Below are 21,448 nucleotides of genomic sequence, written 5' to 3'. Positions count from 1 at the left end.
TTCAAGCCAGCACCAAAATGCCTCCATGACCCACTAAACCAGCCCTTTCACCCTCTCCTTAGAAACCCATTTACTGTGCTAAGGCTTATTGTTTATTATCTATATAGACCTACAATACACTAAGTACTTTATGAAGTAGTAAGACCACAAAGACAATGCCATTAATCACTTACAAGCTATACAGACTCCCATCAATGACTGACTATGACTCTGCCTACTCCCAATCTCAAGCATGTTCCTTGGATTGGTCTGTATTCCCTGCATGCCAGGGCAGGGACCACGTCTATCTAAGGGTCTGACTACTAATTTATTTCAGAATGCAATATTAAAGTGTTGTTTTTCACCTATAAAGACCTATATGGTTTATGCTACTAGGTACCTTAGAGGCCATTCTTTGCCTCTGTGATAGCACAGCAGCTGAGCGACATGAGATGACTAGTGGCAGGGTCCTTGACTCTAGAATTAACTTCTGTCCTTACTTCACCAAAGTTCAAATATGCCGACCCTCAGGACAGGTGACAAGGCTTATTTGTTCCCACAGGCTTTTCCATGGGTGGGATGGGGTTGAATGGATGAGACAAAGGAGAGTCTTTGGTCTGTTGTACACTAAAATGTTAGGGTGACCCAGACAGGTCACTCAGGGGGGGTGAAAAATCCACCACCCTGAGTGATGTAGTTAAACCAACCTAACCCCTCTGTGTAGAAAGCACTAGGTTGACAAAAGAATTCTTTGCACTGATGTAGCTACCACCCATGTCAGGGAGGCGGAGCAACCACAGCGACAGGAGAGCCCCTCTTGTCAGCATAGGTAGCGTCTATGCTGAAGTGTTGCAGCTGTGCCGCTGTAGCATTTCAAGTGTAGTTTTGTTGGTGACAGGAGGCGAGGGGGTTGGACATAGGTTGAATTTGTACTTTGTATGCACTTTGTTAGCAATGCTTATACAGGTGAAATGAAGGAAAGGTGCATTTAAAATAAACAGAATGAATAAGCAGCAAAATGCTAAAGGCAGCAGAGCCATTAAAAGTGCTAACTGCAAAGTGGGCTGGCTCAGCAGCAGACCAAGGACTAAAAGAACTGGGAGACTAAGCAATCCTTTCACCCCACAATGTGGTCTTCCCTACCCCAGTGTAGTGGCACGAGGGGGAGCTGAAATGCTGCTGCCTGTTCTGCACCTGCTCTGTGAATAGTGCCCAGGTTCTATTAATCCAGCTCCTTGCACCAACATTAATTTAATTCCCATTCTGAGTTTTGGTCCTCAATTCAAAAATAAGGTGCCAGGCATATATTAACTTTCAGATTGCTTATATGGCACATGTGCTAACAAAACAAAAGGCAGCAATCAACTTACCTAAAGTTTATAAGACTTAGATCATTCTTCTCATATAACTGAAGAAGCAGTAGTATTTTCTGATCTAAAAAATCAGTAAGACATACATTAAGCATTTTAAAAATAGATCCAATGGAAAATATATTTAACACTCCAATACACTTACCGACATCACTTAGCGTTGCACCATAGGATCCTAGTAATACAGCGAAGTGGCTGCTCTCACAGACTGAGGGACTGAGCTTCACTATAGTTGACAATATATCCACTAATGCCTCTGAAACAAATACGAAACTGTATTTTTAGTTTTTGCATTCTCTATCAGATGGTAGCCAGAAAGAGAACATTTAAACAAACACCTTAATATTTTGCATTAATATTTACACTTGTGACACGACATCGGCAAAACATTTCTCCATCAGCGCTGTAGGCCAGATATGATACAGTAGTTTCAACTGGAACAACCTTTCTAAAAGCCAGCTTGGTATTTACCATCCTATCTAGGTATTTACCTAGACCCCATCACTGCAGGATCTGATTGCAGAACAAGCATTAGTGAATTTATCCTGTGACATACAGAAGTGTTACCATCCTTGTTTTAATAGTGGGGAGCTAATGCCCAAATAAATGATAGACAAACTTGCCCCAAGACAAACAGGAAGTGTGTGGCAAAGATGGGAATTGGACGCACGTTTTGAGTTGCAGTCCATTGCCTGAGCCAAAAGCCCATCCTTTCTCCCCTACCTGCCATGCCACATCATAAATCAAAGCAAAACAGTGACAACCTCTTCATTAGAGTTAGAGTTAGAGAAAGATAGAGGTAAAGACGAATGAACTCATGACAGTAAATTTCTGAATTATTGAGGCTAGCTTCTTTGAAAGAGCCTGTCTCCTTGTCCTATGGAAATATGGTCCAACTGACAAATGCATGAAATAACGGATATACTTTCACAAAAAATATAAGCAATCCCTTCCTCCTACTGCGTCACTGGAGCTTTCTCATCTTGTCAGACATTTAAAAACCTTAGAGTCTGCCTAGATTTTGCTCATGACTATCGGCGTGGGCAGTACAAATTTGTCATCAAACTGTTCCACTTACAATTTCATCATCATCTCATATATAGCAATTTTTATCAATGTATCTCAAAGTGCTTTATAAAGGGCAGCTAAATACTATCCCCATTTTACAGCTGGAGAAACAGAAGTGCAGAGCAGGTAAGCAATTTGCCCACGGTCACAGAGCAACTCAGTTCCAATGCCAAGAATGGAATCCAGGTCTCCTGACTCCCAGCCCAATACTCTATCATTAGACCTTGCTACCTCTTTCAGGTTAGAATTTAACTAGATTCCTCAGAGGAGGACTGTTCTATCAAATACACAAGCTAAGAAATTAAAATTTGAAATACAAATAGCAAAAAGTAATATTAAATCCTCTACATTAGTGGTTCCCAAACTGGGGTTCGTGAACCTCTGGGGGTTCATGAAATATTACAGGGGGTTCTCGGGAAAACAATTCCCTAATAGCGGACAGAGCTGTCCATAGGGACATCAGCAGCCCAGAGCCTTCGGAACTTCCAAGAGCTAAGCAGACCAAAGCACGCATATCTATCACACTGAGGAGAGTTAAACTTCAAGACTCCTTATAAGAAATGGAAAGGGAGGTGGATATTTTTGGCTGTTTTTAAAAATAAATAGGCTGCTAGTGTTGTTTAAGCTTTGTTGTAACATGGGTTGTTTGCCTGGACTGCTGAAGACCTGAATGCTTGTGTAGGAGGAACTCTTTGAGTTGGCTTCTTAAATACCTACATGCTGTTTCATATCTGATATTCCTTGATGAAACATAGGAGCCAGAGGCGCCAGTGGTGGTGGGGGGGGGGGGGGGGCGCAATGAGAGTCATGTGCTGGCCCCACGTCAGTGTGCACACACACCCCCCACGGGTCCCTCTCCTTTTTTCCCGGCAGCCCCCGCACTCCCCCACCCACTTTTCCAGCGGGGGCCCCCCCTAGACCCCAGGGTGCACAGCGGCTCTGCACCCACACCCCTTTTTTCTACTGGCATCTCTGATAGGAGCCTTGTCTTGTAACAGGATTAATCAAATTTGATATAAGCTACAAAAGTGAGATCTTGGAAGAGTGGTGCCGTTTTCATACTGTAATAAAAATACTGTAATAATAGTGTGTAATAAGCATGTCATAAAAACAAATTTTATATTTCCAAGATCATTGCTTTTATAATTTATGCAGAGGTAAGGCAGAAAATCCCTGTAAATATTCATTTTTAGGAAGAGGTTCACAAGACTTGACATTTTAGTGAAAGGGGTTCGCGGGTTGTTAAAGTTTGGGAACCATTGCTCTACATCAACACAGATACTTATTTTAAAATTAATGTCTCTTATGTAAGCACATTTTAAAATAAATACTTAGCCAAATAATATTTCTACCTTCTTTATCTAATCTACATCAAGGACAAAATTCTGGTCCTACTGAAATCAATGGAAAACTTCCAATGACTCCAGTGAAGCCAGGATTTCACCCCAAGTCTTCAGCAGTAAGAAACACCACCAAAGAATGGCTCTAACAGATATTAATGTTTAAAACTGGCATTCGTGAGGAAAAATACAACATTTAAATTCAAGTAGAAGAGAAAAGGCAGGCTTTGAAATGAAATGCTAATAACAATTTGGGAGTTATTTGAATAGCTTGGTAAATATGTAGATGGGTAGGAAACTGGATGGATGGAAAACAAAACTGACAAGATACTATTACTATATATAGCTGAAGAAAAGAAAGAGAGATACCTCTTGTCTGAATCTTCATGTTATCTTCTTCTCTTGACCTCAGCATAATTGACAAAAATAAAGAGTGCTGCGTGATCATCATGTAAAGCATGGAGAGCTTGACTAATCTCTGACTAAGAGGGCTCTCTTTCGTGTACAACAATTGCACAGCAGCATTAAGAGTTTTCAGAAATCCATGATCACTGTAGCGATACCTTCAAAAACAATGATCAAAGGAAACTCAGATTTCAATCAAAGGCAAATTTGCTATTCAAAATAGTGAAACACAGTATGGAAAGCAAATAAAAAAAACATAGCCAGTTTTTCATTCAGCATTTGTGAACTAACCACATCTTAAACTTCGGAAGAAAGGCCTATTCACAGTCAGAACAGCAATCAGCTGTACAGACTTTATTAAAGGTTAGCATTTCACAAATTTTATATTAAAACCTTCATTTGATAGAAATGTAAAAAGCTGAGAGATTACTATCTCCACATAAGCTAAGCCTCCCCCAAAATATTTATTTCTTCTCATCTCTCTTTTTTACTGGCAAAGGAAAAGTGCCTGATCTTGACTTCATACCAGAGTAAACTGGGAATATCTTTAATTAAAAATCACGGGTTACACTAGTAGTAAGAAAGTAGAAGCAGTTCCAATACTTTGCCACACCACACTAACTGAAGGCCAAGTCTGGCCTCAGTTGTACATGAAGTCAATGGAGTTGTACTGAAGTGAATGGAAACTGTGCCTATCTACGGGGCTAATCCTAAAAAGTGACTGTCATTCTCAAGTCCCACTGATTTCTGTAGAAGTTGAAAGCACTTAGTACCTTTTAGGATGTGCTTAGTAGACTGTAGGATTGGGCTCTAACTGATAGAATACGGCCCAGTGAACATTACAGAGTGCCTGCTCCATCTTTGCTTCATCTCAACAGCAATACAAAATTACTTACTTAAGTCCCATCTTCACAAGACTGTTCCAGTCAGCCGGAACCACTTCATTAACAAAATGCTGTATGGGCAGTAAACAACAAGTAGTGATATATAGCATCCAATATGAAGCAGAGCAAAGTTTCTATAGAACATCAAAACCCCCATTTTCTGTTGAACACTTTGGAACCATGATAGCAGAGTTCAACCTGTTTCAAGGGTTTCAAAAGTACCAAAAGAAAAATACAACTGTTCTGCTTATGTAAAGCCTTTTTTTTTTTTTTACTACCTGGTACTCACCGGTCTTCCCATGTTTCTCAAGCAGTTGTCTAAGGCTATGTCTACTCTACAGGTCTTACAGCAGCACAGCTGTGCCACTGTAAGGTCTCCTGTGTAGACGCTCTATGCCGGTGGGAGAGAGCTCTACTGCTGGCATAATTAAACCATCCCTAACGAGTGGCGGTAGCTATGTCAGCAGAAGAGCGTTTTCTGCCAACATAGTGCTATACACACCAGCCCTTTTGTTGGTGAAACTTTTGTTGGTCGGGGTGTGTTTTTTTCACACTGTTGACCAACAAAAGTTTTACAGATAAAAATGCTAGTGTAGACATAGCCTACGCCGTTATTTCAGATAAACACAAAATTTCAAAGGCACTTTATCAGGCTCAGGACTATTTCCATGAGAAATGCAATAATGTAAAAAAGCAAAACATTTTTAGAGCAAAATTACAGATATGAAGTTAGGACAACATGGCATCTGCAGCCAACCTCTGCCAGAAAGAAACTCGGTGTCAGGGTGGAGGGGGAAGACTACAGGGTATTCTATCTTCATCTGCAAAGGAATTTTCATACCGCAGCACTTCAAATACTAATTACACCTTTTGTTTTAAGTGATACATTTCCCTGCCCAATTACATTGCAAGTATCAGAACCTCCTCTCACCTATTCCTTCTCCTTGGGACCCAAAAGAATAAAGGGCTGATGCTGTGAGGTGCCAGATGCTCTCCTTTCCCGCTGATGGGTGGGATTTGAGGGTGTTCATCACCTGTTAGAACTGGGCCTTTTTTTTTTTTTTTTTTACAGCTCAGCAAGAAGGAATAGGTGAGACATTACAATATAACTGGGCCCTACAAACAAAAGCATAATCCAAATCACACTGGCTAACATGAGACAGCAGCAATTCTGACTTCCTTAGAACAGAAGTTTCCAGCTTGTGGGTAATGTAGCCCACCACTATAATGCAGCACCCGTATTGACTACCGATATGAAATAACACTTCATTTTGCCGCGGGAGACGGGATCTTTAGTCAATTTAGATAACAGAACATTACAAGGATACATCTGAGTTTATCTGTAGATCAGTTGTGGAAATCTTTAGGTGGGATCTACAGTGGACATGAAGCGGGTATGTAATAATTTTAAGAATGTCATGTGTGACAGTCATATAGGTACAGTATAGAACTATGCTGGGTTAGTGGAATGTTTATTATATGTTTGTATTGCTTTAAGTCAATGGGAGCTCTCTCGAGGAAGAAGACAATAATTCCTGGATAAGAAAAGAACATTCCAGCACACACTTGAAAGACAAAGGAGAAAGCTATTAGTTTCACGGAGGCTACATCCAATCTCAACTAAGTTGCAAGTCTTGTTTTGCCAATGCTGGTAGCTAACGGTTAAAAAGTTACATGGTGCCTGCAAAGGGGAGGACAAAAATGGAACAGGATTTCAAGACACTGTCCCTGAAGGAGAGAGAAGAACTGGTTTGGGGGCTAAGAGAGCAAATTATGCTACCTGACACAAGGGCTCTAGGGGTATCTGTAGGAAGTTTGGGCCTACCAGGATCCCAAGTGGAAGTTGGATAGACACCTGGTAAGCTAGATATACATGTAGTTTACTTCTTGTTTTAAGATATTTTTTTCTGAAATGTTTCAGTTCTAAATAAACAATACTTTCCTTTATAAAGCTGTCCGGTCACAGGGTAGCATGGGTCATAGCTCCAAGAGAGAAGTGCACTGCAGGTGCTGACCACAAGTCAGACCTGCTGAGGTGATCACCGTTAGTACCAAGGCCCTGTTTGAGTGTAGGAGAATTGTGTATTTACACCCCCAGAGACAGGTGATGCCCGAGAAGGAGTGCACACAAAGAAACCAAGAGGGGCAGTTAGCCCAACATCTGTAAAAGCATCTTTTACTTTTACTTAGGACCTGATCCTGTATTCCTTACACACCTAAAGAAAATTTGAGATGCACAGATGATTAGGAACTTATGGCACTGACCGGGCTACCACTGAAGTCAACTGGATGATTGTCGTTAACTTCAGTGGGAGCAGATTCATGTACTCTGGAAGAACACTTCTACTTTTACAGCATTTTTTCCTCTCTCTTTAAAAAAAAAAAAAAAAAAATCATCATCAGGGACTGATCTTGAGAGGCACTGAGTATCTCAAAATCCCACTAACTTCAATGGTAATTGCAAGTGTCCAGGGCTTCTCCCAACAAGACCCCAAATTATTTTGCATTAGAATCTTGTAAGGCCAGTTACACACTGTACAAGCTGCACACAAAATACCAAAGAAACCAAGACAAGTGCAACAACTTCATTTAAATACAGAAATAGAAAACCACAATAAACGTTCTGCTGCAATAAGAAAAGTCCATACAACCAAGATTTAGATTAAAGCAAATGGAAAGGAGTCTCACCAATAACTCTTCTAGTCTCAGCAGCATGGAACTCTCTGTTCCTTGGTTGTTTTCTTGTTCTTTACTGATGTTATATGTGGTGATTAACCACTTTATACAGGCTGCCAAGAGGCTTTTCTTCCAGGAGTGCAACTCCTCAGCAGAGTTCTCCAGCGCTCTTGATATGGAATCTGCCACAATCCAACTGCAGACAATTCAAATGTTAGTAGAATGTTTTTGTTTGTGTTAATTTTACCATGATTTTCTCTACACATTTTTAATCATTTGATTTTATGCCTAGGGACACCTAAGCCCCAGATGATCAAAGAATCACTATCTTCTAAAGCTCATGATAACCATGCAATAAGTTATTCACCCAGGAATTTACATGGCCAGTCCTTCCCTCATGTTACCCCAGAGATGAGTACTGTCACATCTGTTATAAACTCAGCCACCATCAGCTTAAGCCAGGATAGAAAATGTTTCAATCACTTGCCCAAGAACAGAGCTTGTGAAAGTGTACTGGTCAGAAATTTTACTGGTCCGAGCTAAGTACTTCCAGACCTTAACGCATAAGTCCTTACAATAATTTGTGTCTCTCTGTTTATTATGCTATTGAATGTGAACTTGAAAAGTGCCTCAAAAGTTCCACAAAGTTTAGATAAAACTTAATATGGGTAATCTGTAGCCTTATTCTGCTGTGCTATAAACAGTTATTTCTGAAGCACACCAATGAAATTTCCCCACACACATTTAATTTCACTGAACCACTGTACAGCTTCATGAATCAGGAATGTTTTATTTAAAGTTTTGGGGGACATTTGCGATTTATTGCGTAAAAATATTTTCACGATATACATATATTAAAAGACACCTTGACTTAAAAATAACATCACACATAGACAGTAGGTTCTTTGAAGCAGGGGTAACAATGTTTTATGCAACAAAATGACAATTCCAGGCATTACATTGCTTAAAATGCAAAATCTGGAAATAGGACTTGCCTACCTCTCGTAATTTTCTGCTCTTTCAAGAGTTCCAGGTAACTGGTCAATTAGATTAGTTAGTGCTTCAATTTCGGAAGACTGTACCAGCTTGGAAAACACCTGCAACTTCACTGCTGTGAGTTCTTCCGATGGTTCTGTATCTAGAATTTTTTTTGACAGTTCTTTCCACAAAGCTACTCTCAAGACAGGCACAACAGCTGAGGAGACTGTAGGAAGAAAGAGTGCAAAGAGATGCAGGGATGTCATTGTAAGCTCTTTGGCAGTGCTCTCAACTCAAACTGCTTCATGTGTTCAGCGGAATGATAGAACAGACTGTGGGCCTATCGTGGGAAAGCACACACTGTGTGGACTGTAACAGATTTACGAAGTGTTTGAAAGACAAATGTTCTGTAAAGTGTCTGGTATCTCTTTCAAACACCTACTAGTCAGAGGATTAAAATGAGTAGTTACAGGCAAATATCACACACCTCCAAGGCACAGGGGCAACATCCTGATGAGAAGCCCAGCTCTGATCTGCTAGAAAAGGGTAGTAGTAACCACTCAGATTCTTACCAAGGTGCTGACACTGGACTCTGATCAGAGGCTTCTTCTTTCATTTCAGCTCTCAGATAGTAAAGTGTCTGATAAATCTGAAGCTAGCATCATTCTCTGGGTAATGGAATGGAGAAAGATTTCTCTTCCTCTTCTGGCCCGTCACCAAGCAACATCTCTTGAACCTCCTGTAAGCTGGGTCTGCTACTCTATCCCTCCCAGACTCCGTTGGCTGCTGCTGAGGATTCGCCACTATTTTATACCACTTCCAGACACGTATGTCCTTGCCCATCAACAGATACAGCGTGTCTGCCTCTGCTGTTGCCTGCAACCTTCCTTATCAGTAGAAGAATGAAACAGGCTTGGTCCCGGTTAGTTTAATTGTAGCACCTAATTTTCTGAAATGCCAGGGTGAAACTAACCAGATTTTTGTCAGCTTAATTCTGCTGTTGATTGGAAAAACTTAGAGCAGCAGCACAGCTACTGGAGCTGTGTGAGGTTCAGGAAGGCATCACCGTATTGATTTATACTTGGAAATTTATTTTTCCACCTATATGGCTAGAACTTTTTTTTTTTCATGACAGATAAAATTCTGCTGAAATGGATAGTTTACAACATTCCATTCACCAGATAAAATATTCTCTTTGCAGTTGGAAATATTTTTTTTTCACACCCAACCACTAGACAGATAGGGTTTATTCTAAACTGAATAGATGATTATCTAGACAGATTTTAAGAAGTGTTATGCTTTGACCAGCTGTTCAGGGCTCAAGAAGAGCCCGGGGCAACTAGCAGTGTTCTATTTGAGTCAATTTGGCCCCACTTGGTTGTGGCCCTTTAAGCACTACTGCAATAATAGTCTAAAGAATAATCATAAAATGTCTCTGATTTTCTTTATCAGCTGTTCCATTCATAGTGCGGACAGACTGATTCATAGATTTTAAGTCCAGAAGGGATCACTGTGATCACCCAGTTCAATGTCCTGCATAAACACAAGCCACAGAAAGTCACTAAAAAGCTCCTGCATGAAGTCCATGTTCTGGTTGAGCTAGAGCAGTGGTTCTCAAATCCCAAAGTGGGTCATGTCCCCATTTTAATGGGGTCTCCGGGGCTGCCATTAGACTCGTTGGGGCCCAGGAACAAAGCCTGAGCCCCACTGCCCAGGGCCGAAGCCCAAGGGCTTCAGCCCTGGGTGGCAGGGCTCAGGTTACAAGCATCAGCCCCTGGCGGGCGGCTTTTGGGCTTCTGTTTTGAGCCCCCCCAGCTCGGGATGATGAGGCTCAGGCTTTACTCCCAACACCCACCAGGTGCAGTGGGGCTCAGGCTTCAGTCCCCCCTCCTGAGATTGTGCAGTAATTCTTGTATCAGAAGGGACTCGAGGTGCAATGAATGTGAGAACCCCTGAGCTAGAGCACACTGAGTGTTATGGTCATGTTACAGCATTCGGGATGCAGGCAAATGACTCAACTGTTGCTGGGATTCCTGCTCATTGATGGTATGCATCAGCCTACTTATTAATTTTTGTGAAATACTTTCATTTAACATATTAGGTTGCCTTTGGGAAATTACTGCTACTATAAGATGGAGAGTTATGAGGTTAACTCTGCCAGGCGATGAGAGCACAAAGAGGGACAGGGTCACTTTGCCATCAAAAAGAACTGCAGAAAGACACAAAACGACCAGAGTGATCAATGTCACTGCACTGCCTTGTCATCAAACACATTTCTCACATACTGAAGCAACACTACAATGCAAAAATGACAATGAAACCTCATGGCTAGGGTGGACTGATTTATTCAAAGTAATTTAAATAAATGATTTTAATAATTATTTAGATCAGCAACCAGGAAACCTTGACTTAAATCATTAAGTGTGTTTTGCATTTGTACTTTTTAGTTATTTGTCCAAAGAAAAGTTGATTCTCACTAGTTAGTAACCATTAATACATGCTGATTTGCAACTAAAATTAGGTTATACAATAAATTTGGTACTACTTTTTGCTAACCAGGGCAATACACTGTATGTATAGATATTTATTTAAGCAACTATATAGTTTAACATACATTTATTCATATTATTAATTTTTACAATTTATTATACTAGAACCTGATGAATGATGAATTTCATATGTACTAGATAAATATTTTTTACTTGCAATTTTTTGTCAAGTTCTGTTCAGGAAACAAAACTGGAATTGTATAAATGCCAAAAACAGAGTTTTCATTTTTATTATATCATTGAATAAAATTACCCTAACTGTGCAGGATATACTGAGAAAAAGTTAAGTTTATCAAAACAAGTTTTGCATTTAAAACTAACTGGTTTATTAAATAAAGGAACAGTTTAATATAAACTATTATCTGTAGTTTGGGAACTGAAGAGACTGTTTCTGGTCACCGTATTGTTTAAGATTTTAGAACTAGTAGATCTCATCCTCTCACGCCTAGTTTTTATTCATAAATTGGAAGAGGAAAACAAGCTTTCCTGATTTTTCAACCCCCAATCCATTTTTTAACTTTGAATGAACTAGTCATTGAGCTGAACTAGATGAATGAAAAGAAAATATTCTCTCTGTACCTGCAGCGGAGGCTACTGCTGTCAAAAGCTGGTTTAGCTCTTCAACATTGCTGGTTCCAGGCGCTCAGCCAATGGCTTCTACGAGTTCAGTGGTTTGATTTTCTTTAAAACTTTGACAGCAAACATGCACTGCTTAATTTTTTTTTAATTTAATTTAAATTATTTTAAATAGATGATATAGTAAGTTTAGACCTTAATATAGGCTGTCTATTTCAAATTCAATTTTAAGGAGGTTTATTTTTAAAAATAAAAATGCATATAAATTTAAATTTATTTAAAATTTCTTTTAAAAAGTGATTTTTATCCACCCTGCTCAGGACACTAATCCGAGATTACTTTATAGGATTCTACTATGCCATTCAGCACAATATTTCCATGCATTCCTGTAAGATAACAGCAATGAAAGATCTTTCCTCTCTGCCTCCTTCTTGTCACCTTGAAGAAACAGGAAGTGAGCTCTGAGTCATCTGATTAGAATATCACAGGGGTCCCCAACGCAGTGCCCATGGGCGCCATGGCCGGGGCATCCACATGCACCCGCCTACTGGCCACCGGACAAGCAGCCGGAGAAATGCTGCCAAGAAGTGGCAACGTCAAGGAGCACTACAGCCGAAATCCCGCCGAATTTCAGCGGCGACGCCTCTTGACGTTGCTGCTTCAAGATGGCATTTCAACAGCTGCTTGTCTGTCAGCCACAGTTCTCAGCAGCTAGTCGTCGGCACCTGCCCCATGAAGAAGGTTGGGGACCACTGGAATACCATGTCTATGCTGCCTCATGTGTCCAGCCAGGCGGAGGCCTGCTAATCAGTACTTTAGTTGCTCTTCATGAGATTAAATAGAACAAGAAGTGTACCCATCAAATCTCTGGATTCACTGAGAGCCACAGCAGTGCTCCAAAGAGCCACATGAAACTCTAGAGCCACAAAGGCTAAGTATCACTAAGCTAATGGGCCAATAAAACTTACTTTGTAATTTTCTATCAATACACCTTACGAGTCATTCTAGTTCAGCAAATTCTACATGTTTTCAAACACTTTTTAAATTTGTATTTATATGACTGGCAACAATATTCACAGCATTCGCTGCAGATAGCACTTTTTATTTCCTAAGTGATGAACAATCAGTTAATAGCCTACATGGAAGGAAAGTTATCTGCATTTTAAAAAGATGGCAATGGAAAGAGGCCTGATGACTTGACTTCAGTGCCTTGTGCCTGGATATGTCAGTGATGGTCACATGATAAACACCCATAGAATCAGACAAGACTAGACAGAAAAGAGCGATTTTTGTAACTTGTTAATAAAGTGGAGAATCCTAGCTTTTCAGTGGATAACAAGTATTGACTTTAGCACTAAAGATTTACAAGATAATGGACTTCTAAAATGTCACTGGTCCTCAAGTCTAACAGTACCTTTTGGGGGGCTAGTCCAGCACTGAATGTAGTTAAGTCCCTGACCTTAGGTCAGTGAAATTTTCATTCTTCCCAATGCAACCAATGACAGACATATCATTTTATCTGAACACTGGTGAGAAAAGTTAAAAATCCCCGGACAATATTTACATCATTAATATTGATCAGTTGTTGGTTTTACCTTTTGATGGCCGTGTAAAGACATACTGCTCTCTACTCTGCAAATATACATTGATGAGTGGAAGAAAGATGTCCATATTTTTCCTTAGGTACTTTCCAGTTTTACAATTCAGACACCACAGCTCAAACTGCAGCAGATGAGTCCTACAATGCCGGATCAACAAGGCTACAATGGCAAGGGAAGTTTCAGTCATGTGGTTAAGGCAGTAAACATGTACATCTACACCAACTGCATGGGCAAAGAGAGGCTCTCGAGAAAGAGCATGCAGGAAGACTTTTTCCAGATCCTCACTGTCTGATGTTGATAGCAGAGTCCCCATCCCTTTAATGTGCTCTGTTGATAACAGCAGCTCTCCTTGAATGGTCTGTCTTTGGTAGCTTTCTGTGAGGAGCTGCACCAGTGTCTTCCCATAGAAGCTTAAATGTTTCTCTTTTTTAGGGGAATTTTCAGATTTTTGAGTGGTCAGACTTGCTGCAGGAAGCTGGAGCATGGCTAGCGTGACTTCTTTTAACTGAGCCGCATCCATATAAACATGTAACTGCTGCAGAGCCTCCAGCTGCTGGGACTTTTTGGGAGATACCTTGTTCTTTTCTTTTCTTCCAGCACGTAACTCTTCCAAGACGCTTTCAGTGATGGCTTCAAAATACTTAGACAGCATGTCTATGTGCTTCATATTTTGCAACACTGGAGCACTCATCTTCAGTAACTGAAGGATGCCATTATTTACATGAGCTGACAAAACCTTCACCATGACAGGGTTTAAGTTGTGTTGGGGAAGAGAATGTTGCTCTAAAGCCAAGAACCAGGTCTCCAATGTAGGATGTTTGAAGATCAACATGAGCATATCTTCTAGCATCTGCAACGTACATAGTTAGGAAGAGATCACAAAAAAGATAACAATTTAAAATAATTTATCTGCTTCTACCTATAGTGCATGCTTACTGAAACCTAAAAACCTGTAGTTTGGACATTAAATTGCCTATTACTGGTCAAAAGAATTAATGAAATACAGGTACATACAATAAAGTTTATGGCATGGTTAAAAAAAAAAAGATTCTAAACATTAAACAACATCTCCAAGTTATTCATATCAATTTCTATTCTGCTGCTTCTGGGATAAAGCCAAATGCTTAATTTGTTCATTCAAACAAGCATGATTGAATCTTTCAAAGTCTGTGGCAAAATTTTACACAGACATTAGAATGACTTAATCCTAAATCAGAGTATCATGTGAGGGAGCAGACACCACTTTTACCTATCACAGAATGTAACTTTATACATTTCCATAAGTTTTACTATGTTCCAGGGGAGGTATCACAGGTTTTATCAACTAAACACCTTTATTCTAATCTTCTCAAGTCCAGGAAGCAGACTCGAGAAGGCAGGGATAGCTCAGTGGTTTGAGCATTGGCCTGCTAAACCCAGGGTTGTGAGTTCAATCCTTGAGGTTGTGAGTTCAATCCTTGAGGGGGCCCCTTAGGGATCTGGGGCAAATCAGTACTTGATCCTGCTAGTGAAGGCAGGGGGCTGGACTTGATGACCCTTCAGGGTCCCTTCCACTTCTAGGAGATAGGTATATCTCCATTATTATTATATAAAACTAACATTATGGGGAAAATTCACCCCTCCCTCCACAAAACGCGGGCAACAGAGCTTTGTGCCAGGGTCTAAAAGGAATGGAGAAATAGCATTCACTCTCCCAATATGCAAGTGAGCTGAATATCTGCAGTGCAGCCATTTCCACAGCCACTATTCTAGCCTGTGGGTTAGAATAGTAGAGGCTGCTGCCCAGCCACACACCTGTATAGTAGTTCAGAGCAGTGGCTCTCAACCTGTCCAGACTACTGTACCCCTTTCAGGAGTCTGATGAGTTTTGCGTACCCCTAAGTTTCACCTCACTAAAAAACTACTTGCTTACAAAATCAGACATAAAAATACAAAAGTGTCACAGCACACTATTACTGAAAAATGGCTTACTTTCTCATTTTTGCCATATATTTATAAAATAAACCAATTGGAATATAAATATCGTACTTACATTTCAGTGTATATAGAGCATATAACTAAGTCATTGTCTGAATAAAATTTTAGTGTCTACTGACTTCACTAATGCTTTTTATCAAGCCTGTTGTAAAACGAGGCAAATATCTAGATGAATTGATGTACCCCCGAAACACCTCTGCGTACCTCTGGTTGAGAGCCACTGGTTTAGGCACACTGGATGCATGTTCTCATAGATCCATTGGTCCCTCTCCCAGACCTCCTTCAATGGCACACCTCTGCATTGACCTCTCTGTGTCTGACGCAAAGACCCCTCTGTGGAACACTATGTCTGAAGCCAACTATCCATGTGGCAACAACTGACCTGCATCCCACCCATCACCCTACATAAAGCTACAGTGGTGCTTCCTCTTAGTGTGCAGATCTTGCACAGGCCTTCAACAAGTGATTGCATGTTTCCCTATTAGACAGGCATCACCTTTAATCCTAAATTAAACACCCTAACACAAATAAATACTAGAAAGAGTCAAATCCTCACATTCCACATCACTGTAGCATTCACTGAAGCCTCCTTTCTTTCTTCAGCCTCTATCACACTGTGTGTATCAGTAAGAATACAAGTCAGCTCCATGCTCTACGCTAAAAGTTTATTTCAACTACCAACGACAATTAAGTTATATAGTTTGCACCCGAGAGCCATTTGTCTGTTTTGCCTCAGTAAACAGTTCCCCAAAGCTGATGAAAGACTTCCTAGAGTCCAATTTAATTGTGCTGACTAATATGACAGCATTCATTATGAGTGTACCGAGGGGTTTATACCTAAGCTTGGAAGGATCAGATTTTTTTCGGTAATTGCTGCTAAAAGTTGATTTCACCACACACACAGAAACCGACCAAAAAAATATATTTCCATTGACAGGTCAAGTAAAAAGAAGTGCTGCTTGAGAACTTAAGAGTCTGATTTGATGATATTTACTTTGTGTACTTTGGCATGTGATGTTGACAATTTGTATTTTAAGGGTTATAAAGATTTACATTTTTTAATCTCAATGTCTACTGTTATTAAATAATTATTGTATGACCCTCCCCCTCCATAATTTTGCACACTTGTGAAAATTTAAATTAATACCAATTAAAAAAAATTCTTAAAAATAAACATTGATATTATCTGTTAAAATTATACAATAAATAAATAAAAATTGAATTCTGCCAAGCCTATTTATACCTTGTCATATGCAGACTCCACTGTGGCCACAGACTCTAAATCCATAAAGAGATCCGATTCAGTTTGGGCCCCTTCTTGTTTCTGCTCGTTGCACAACTTCATCTGATCACATCGGCAAAGCAAGCTGCTCAGCAGGTCCATGTAGAGACCGAGAAGGCAAGGGCCAGAACTTTTACTGAGCTGTGAAAGTAACACACTAGAGGATGAGGAGAAAAGTGGAGGAGGCTGGAAAGAAAACTATGCAAGAACAGGATTAAATTAATATCTTCTTAGATTGTAAGCTCTTTGGGAAAGATACCATATACAATGGCTCCCACAATAGGAGCCTGATCCTGATCAAAGCTTCTGGGAAGCTAACACAATATTCATGTATTTTAAGGGCAGAAGGATTCATCAGATCATCTAGTCTGCTTCCAACTTAACACAGGTCAAAGAATGTAATCACAACTAAAGCATATCCTCCAGACAGACATCTAGTCTTGATATAAAGATGAAATGGAAAGAAAGCTGCAATTCATTTGCAGTATACACGACACACACATTCATAAAAAGTCCTATTGTAAAGGCAGTCAGTCTCAACAACAAGGGATACAACTGCTACAATCTGGGCCAGATTCCTCAGCTGCTCCCTAACTTCAGTGGTGGCTGTGCACATGGAGAGGCTACACAACCAAAGTGCATTTGCACCACTTCAGTGTGCTGTACTTAGAACCCAGCGTTAAGATAACGTATTCCTTACACTGCCGAAGATCTCCACTGTGGTTTTTAGGTACAGCAGCACGTGCTTGACTGCTAGCAAAAGCTGCTGAAGTTGGAGCTGGGAAGCTGCCTCTCTCAGCTTTGCTTGGACACCATCTTCCAGCAGGACAGCGGCACCTCTCTCAAAGGCAATCTTCAGCATGGAGGGGAACGAAGAATCTGGTGGCAGGATGGGCTCTCTGCTTATGCATTCAGTTTGTTTCAACTGCTGAAAACCAAAGTAATGCGGAGAGGCAAAAAAAAAAAAGACACAATGTGTATGTCAATCTCTTAGGGCTAAACTGTGCTCTGACCTAGGCTGGGGCAATTCCCATTGAAATAAGGCATGTAACCGGGCACAGAACCATGCTCTCAGGGCCCAGCCCTGCAACCACCATGCACAGTGCAATACTGCTGTATTGTTATCGGTGCATACAGATCAATGCTGGCCGAAGTGCCCCTCATACGCTCTCTGGTTGGCTGAGGGAGCAAAGCTGCAGCTTCTATCACGGATGGCCTGTGTGCTCCTAACCCGCTTCCATCTAGCCTGCACAACCTCAATCACTGCTGCACCAGCCTCTCCTATTGGGAGGAGATGGGGAGCACCCACAACCATTCTACTCCTTGCCCTTGTGGAGATGCTCCTCATCCACCTGCCTCCCCATTTGGGGAAGGGACACTCGTGCCTACTACTGCCTGCTCTGAAAGAAATCTGAAATAATTAAACTTAATAACAAATTAGAGTTATAAATATTACTTATTCACACCAGTATGACACCTGCAATAGTTATAACTAACACAGAACAAATAAATAACAAACCCATTGAAAAAGCAAAAACACAAAAAAAACCTGTTTTTAGCAGGATCTGAACTTGCAGCAGCCTAGCACTCCTGGCAGGCACCATAGGGCTGCCTCTGACTACAAGCACTCCCCTTCACAGGGTCTTGACTGATCTGCTCACTCCATGATAGGAGCTGCAGCGATGCTCTCACTGGGGAAGGAGGATTGTCCAATGGTTAGGGAACTAGCCTTGGACTCTGGAGACCGGCTTTACATCCTTGCTCCACCAAAGACTTCCTTTGTGACCTTTGGCAATTCCCTTAGTTTCTCTGTGCCCCACCTCCCCATGTGTAAAATGGACAGTTCCCTTCTTTCCAAGGGCCTTGTGAGGATAAATACATTAAAGATTGTGACATGCTCAGATACTACTGCAGTGAGGGCCACATAAGCACCACAGATAGAAAGTAAGATGGCTACTGTCAAGGTATTACAGCCATTTCCTTACTTTTTTTCAAACTCAGGCCACTGGTGCATTTAAGTAACTTTCCTGAAACTTGCTAAACGTGATTCTGCATATAAATCATTGTTGCAACTTGATAAGAAGTTGCTGCTAACGTTAAAGTAATTAAGAATTCAATTAACATTTCGACCTTGCAACAGCTAAAAAGAATTTGCACCTCATTTAAAAGTCTCCAATACCTTTCAATCCAGCAAAGGTTCTGCAACACATTAGAAAACGAGGATGCCTAAACTCAGGTTTGGAAGATAAAAGCCTAGATGTACTGCACAGTGGAAATGAAAGCCTTCTACAATCTACTGGTCTTTTAGCAACCCTAAAGCTAGCAATCAAATGATTTTATGCATCCTTTACCAAGGTTTCCTTAGCTTGCTGTGGTATCCAGAGACTGTAGTACTGGTTAAACTGATAGAGCTGAGGATACTGAGATGCATTCAGTGACTGGAGTTCTTTATCGAAGAGCTGAAACATCAGACAGAGAGCCAGGGGATCTCTCTGACTATGCAGGAGATCAGTAAAAACAGCAACAAGATACTCCACTATACTTCCTCCTACAAAAGCAAACAACAGGTTTGAGACAGAGGTTCTCTCACTGGTAAGAATTGGGGAAAATACAGTAACTCTAGCCACAGCACCATTCTCACCCATCTTACGTGAGCAGTATTTACATAGCAATCACTTTGATACTACAACGTGGGATTTTCATATGTCCCTAAGGAGCACAAATCCCACTGAATGACAAATGGATTTATGCTCCTAATTTCTTGAGGTGCTAGTGAAAATCCTACATACTGTAATTCTTAGTAAGGTAAATGGTGCCAGATTACACTCCGACTTGCTACTGGGTTCAACCCCCAACCTGGCACAAAACTAAGTGCTTTACACAGTGTTATATTATACCTGTATTCTGGCTGGTCATAGGTCCCAGCACAGCTGCACATAAAAGCAGGCATAATCTGCATGCAGGAGTGCAGATCAGAGGGTAGCTGTGTATAAATATGTAGATCTTAGCCATTAGTCTCTCTGGATACTCAACAGTTCACCATATGCAGGATCTGGAGAATGCCAGCTTTGTGGGTGGGGCCTGGGAAGAGAATCCTGATCTGTGCATAACAATTATACCAACAACTACCCATCATGGCTCTCTCTTTTCTCACATATATGGCTGGGTCAGTCAGAATTTATACCTAAACTTCTAACTCACTGAAGTTGTATACAAACAAAAACACTTCTACCTTAAGTCTAGCATTTAACCATATTTTGCCAACTTCTGTCCTAAAGTTACTAAATTCAGGTCTGAGCAGTGTTTAGCTCATTTTGTCATGTATGCTCCCAATGCACCAAAAAAGATAATGTTGTCATGCAAGGATTAATATGTAAGTTTTTTTTTTTAAGTTAATTTCCTCCCCCAGGGGTCCAATTCTCCAGTCCCAACTAACTGGTTTCAATGGGAGAGTTTCCCACTATTTGTTATACCAAACACAATCCTTTAAAACCATTCAGCTCTATTTCACTTAAGAACGTCCTTTTCCCAATCACAGCTATTGTAACATAGTCGTCATAAGCATCATCAGCGTGCTTTTAAAATGTGAACTTGCAGAATTCCTCCCCCAGATGAAATGAGTGTGGGGGGGGCAGAGGAGAGGTTTGGTTTTCTACATTTTCCATAAGACTACAAATTATTGCGAGCAATACTGCTTCCTACATGGCTACACTGCATAAAAGGACAGGAACTCCAGGAAGTTCCTTTGGGTGACTTTTGTACATGTTCCTACCTCAGGAGCAAGTGAGGAAGGCATGCATTCCTCTCTCACAAAAGAAACAGGGAGTAAAGGTTTATGCCGCGAGAATCTTGGGGGCTTCTCAAGCCAGGGCTACCTAAGTTCAGGCACTTTGCCTCTCGCCTGGTTCCCAGCCCCTTGTCAGCAGAATTGTGCTTACAGGGGCTCCCTTCTCTGGCCACTGCTGTGGGTTCCACAGCATCAGAGGATAGGTGGGCTCTTTAATTCTGATATGACCTATGTAGCTTTCCTGCAAGAGTTATACAGAGTTGTCGGTGGTGGAACTAATGTTGTGAAGAGCAATCATCATCCTGATACTGCCCTCTTGGCTCAGGCTCTGAACTCCATGCATCTTCCTTGGGGTCAGAACCTTGTACCCTTTAATGCTTCTCTGAGCTAGGATCCCTTGGATCTGTGTTTCCTCCACTTGTAGAAACAGAGGGCATAATAGGGCTCATTGATTTTCATACACAATAACCAGAGTAACCACTGCAAGAAAATGATAAAATATTCTCTCCCCTCCACCCCCACCATCCACATAGAGCATGAATCTTTTTAGCCACTCCCAGGGACATATATAAACACAGTAATTACCCATTTCATTTTCAGTCTGAAGCAACAACTTATTCCTGGCTTCTAACGCTGCAGGGACAACAGCACTGAATGGAAAGGTGTGTAGAATCATGTCTTCATTTAAACTGAATCCAATTTCTTCATCTAGGCCTTTGCTGCCCTCCACAAGGACATCAACCATGTCCAGGACATCTAGGTTACCAATGAAAAAATGTCAGGGTTCTGAGTTGAAGCAGACATTACTTTTAGGATGCAAGTACACAGGAAATAGGAGGAGATTTAAAGGCGTGGATAATTCAGGAGAAAATAAAGGGTCCATCCAATGTTAGTACTGTAGGCAAGTGAAAGGGACAATTTAATACAGGTCTGGGGTACAACAACCCAGGGATAATAAGATGTCTCTTTGAATAAA

At 40.8% G+C, this 21,448-nt stretch overlaps 1 protein-coding gene across 3 annotated transcripts in view; it reads right to left on the bottom strand.

Annotated features, from left to right (window-relative positions):
• URB1 (URB1 ribosome biogenesis homolog) overlaps nucleotides 1–21,448 on the bottom strand; it is an 82,352-nt gene that overhangs the window by 24,482 nt on the left and 36,422 nt on the right. For 2 of the 3 annotated variants that reach the window (XM_030579221.1, XM_030579232.1), the window contains 11 exons: nucleotides 21,058–21,228; nucleotides 19,037–19,233; nucleotides 17,386–17,613; nucleotides 16,647–16,826; nucleotides 13,421–14,276; nucleotides 8,722–8,926; nucleotides 7,735–7,918; nucleotides 5,059–5,117; nucleotides 4,127–4,320; nucleotides 1,495–1,605; nucleotides 1,350–1,413 (listed from right to left, as the gene is read on the bottom strand). In XM_030579221.1, the coding sequence (XP_030435081.1) occupies nucleotides 1,350–1,413; nucleotides 1,495–1,605; nucleotides 4,127–4,320; nucleotides 5,059–5,117; nucleotides 7,735–7,918; nucleotides 8,722–8,926; nucleotides 13,421–14,276; nucleotides 16,647–16,826; nucleotides 17,386–17,613; nucleotides 19,037–19,233; nucleotides 21,058–21,228 (2,449 nt within the window). The remainder of the gene's footprint in view (nucleotides 1–1,349; nucleotides 1,414–1,494; nucleotides 1,606–4,126; nucleotides 4,321–5,058; nucleotides 5,118–7,734; nucleotides 7,919–8,721; nucleotides 8,927–13,420; nucleotides 14,277–16,646; nucleotides 16,827–17,385; nucleotides 17,614–19,036; nucleotides 19,234–21,057; nucleotides 21,229–21,448) is intronic. The other variant, XM_030579229.1, reaches the window with a different exon arrangement.

This window comes from Gopherus evgoodei, chromosome 1 (assembly GCF_007399415.2).
Source record: "Gopherus evgoodei ecotype Sinaloan lineage chromosome 1, rGopEvg1_v1.p, whole genome shotgun sequence".
Classification (NCBI taxonomy): domain Eukaryota; kingdom Metazoa; phylum Chordata; order Testudines; family Testudinidae; genus Gopherus; species Gopherus evgoodei.
Note: the sequence above shows the minus strand (reverse complement) of the source record. Positions and strands in the feature narration are given on the sequence as shown.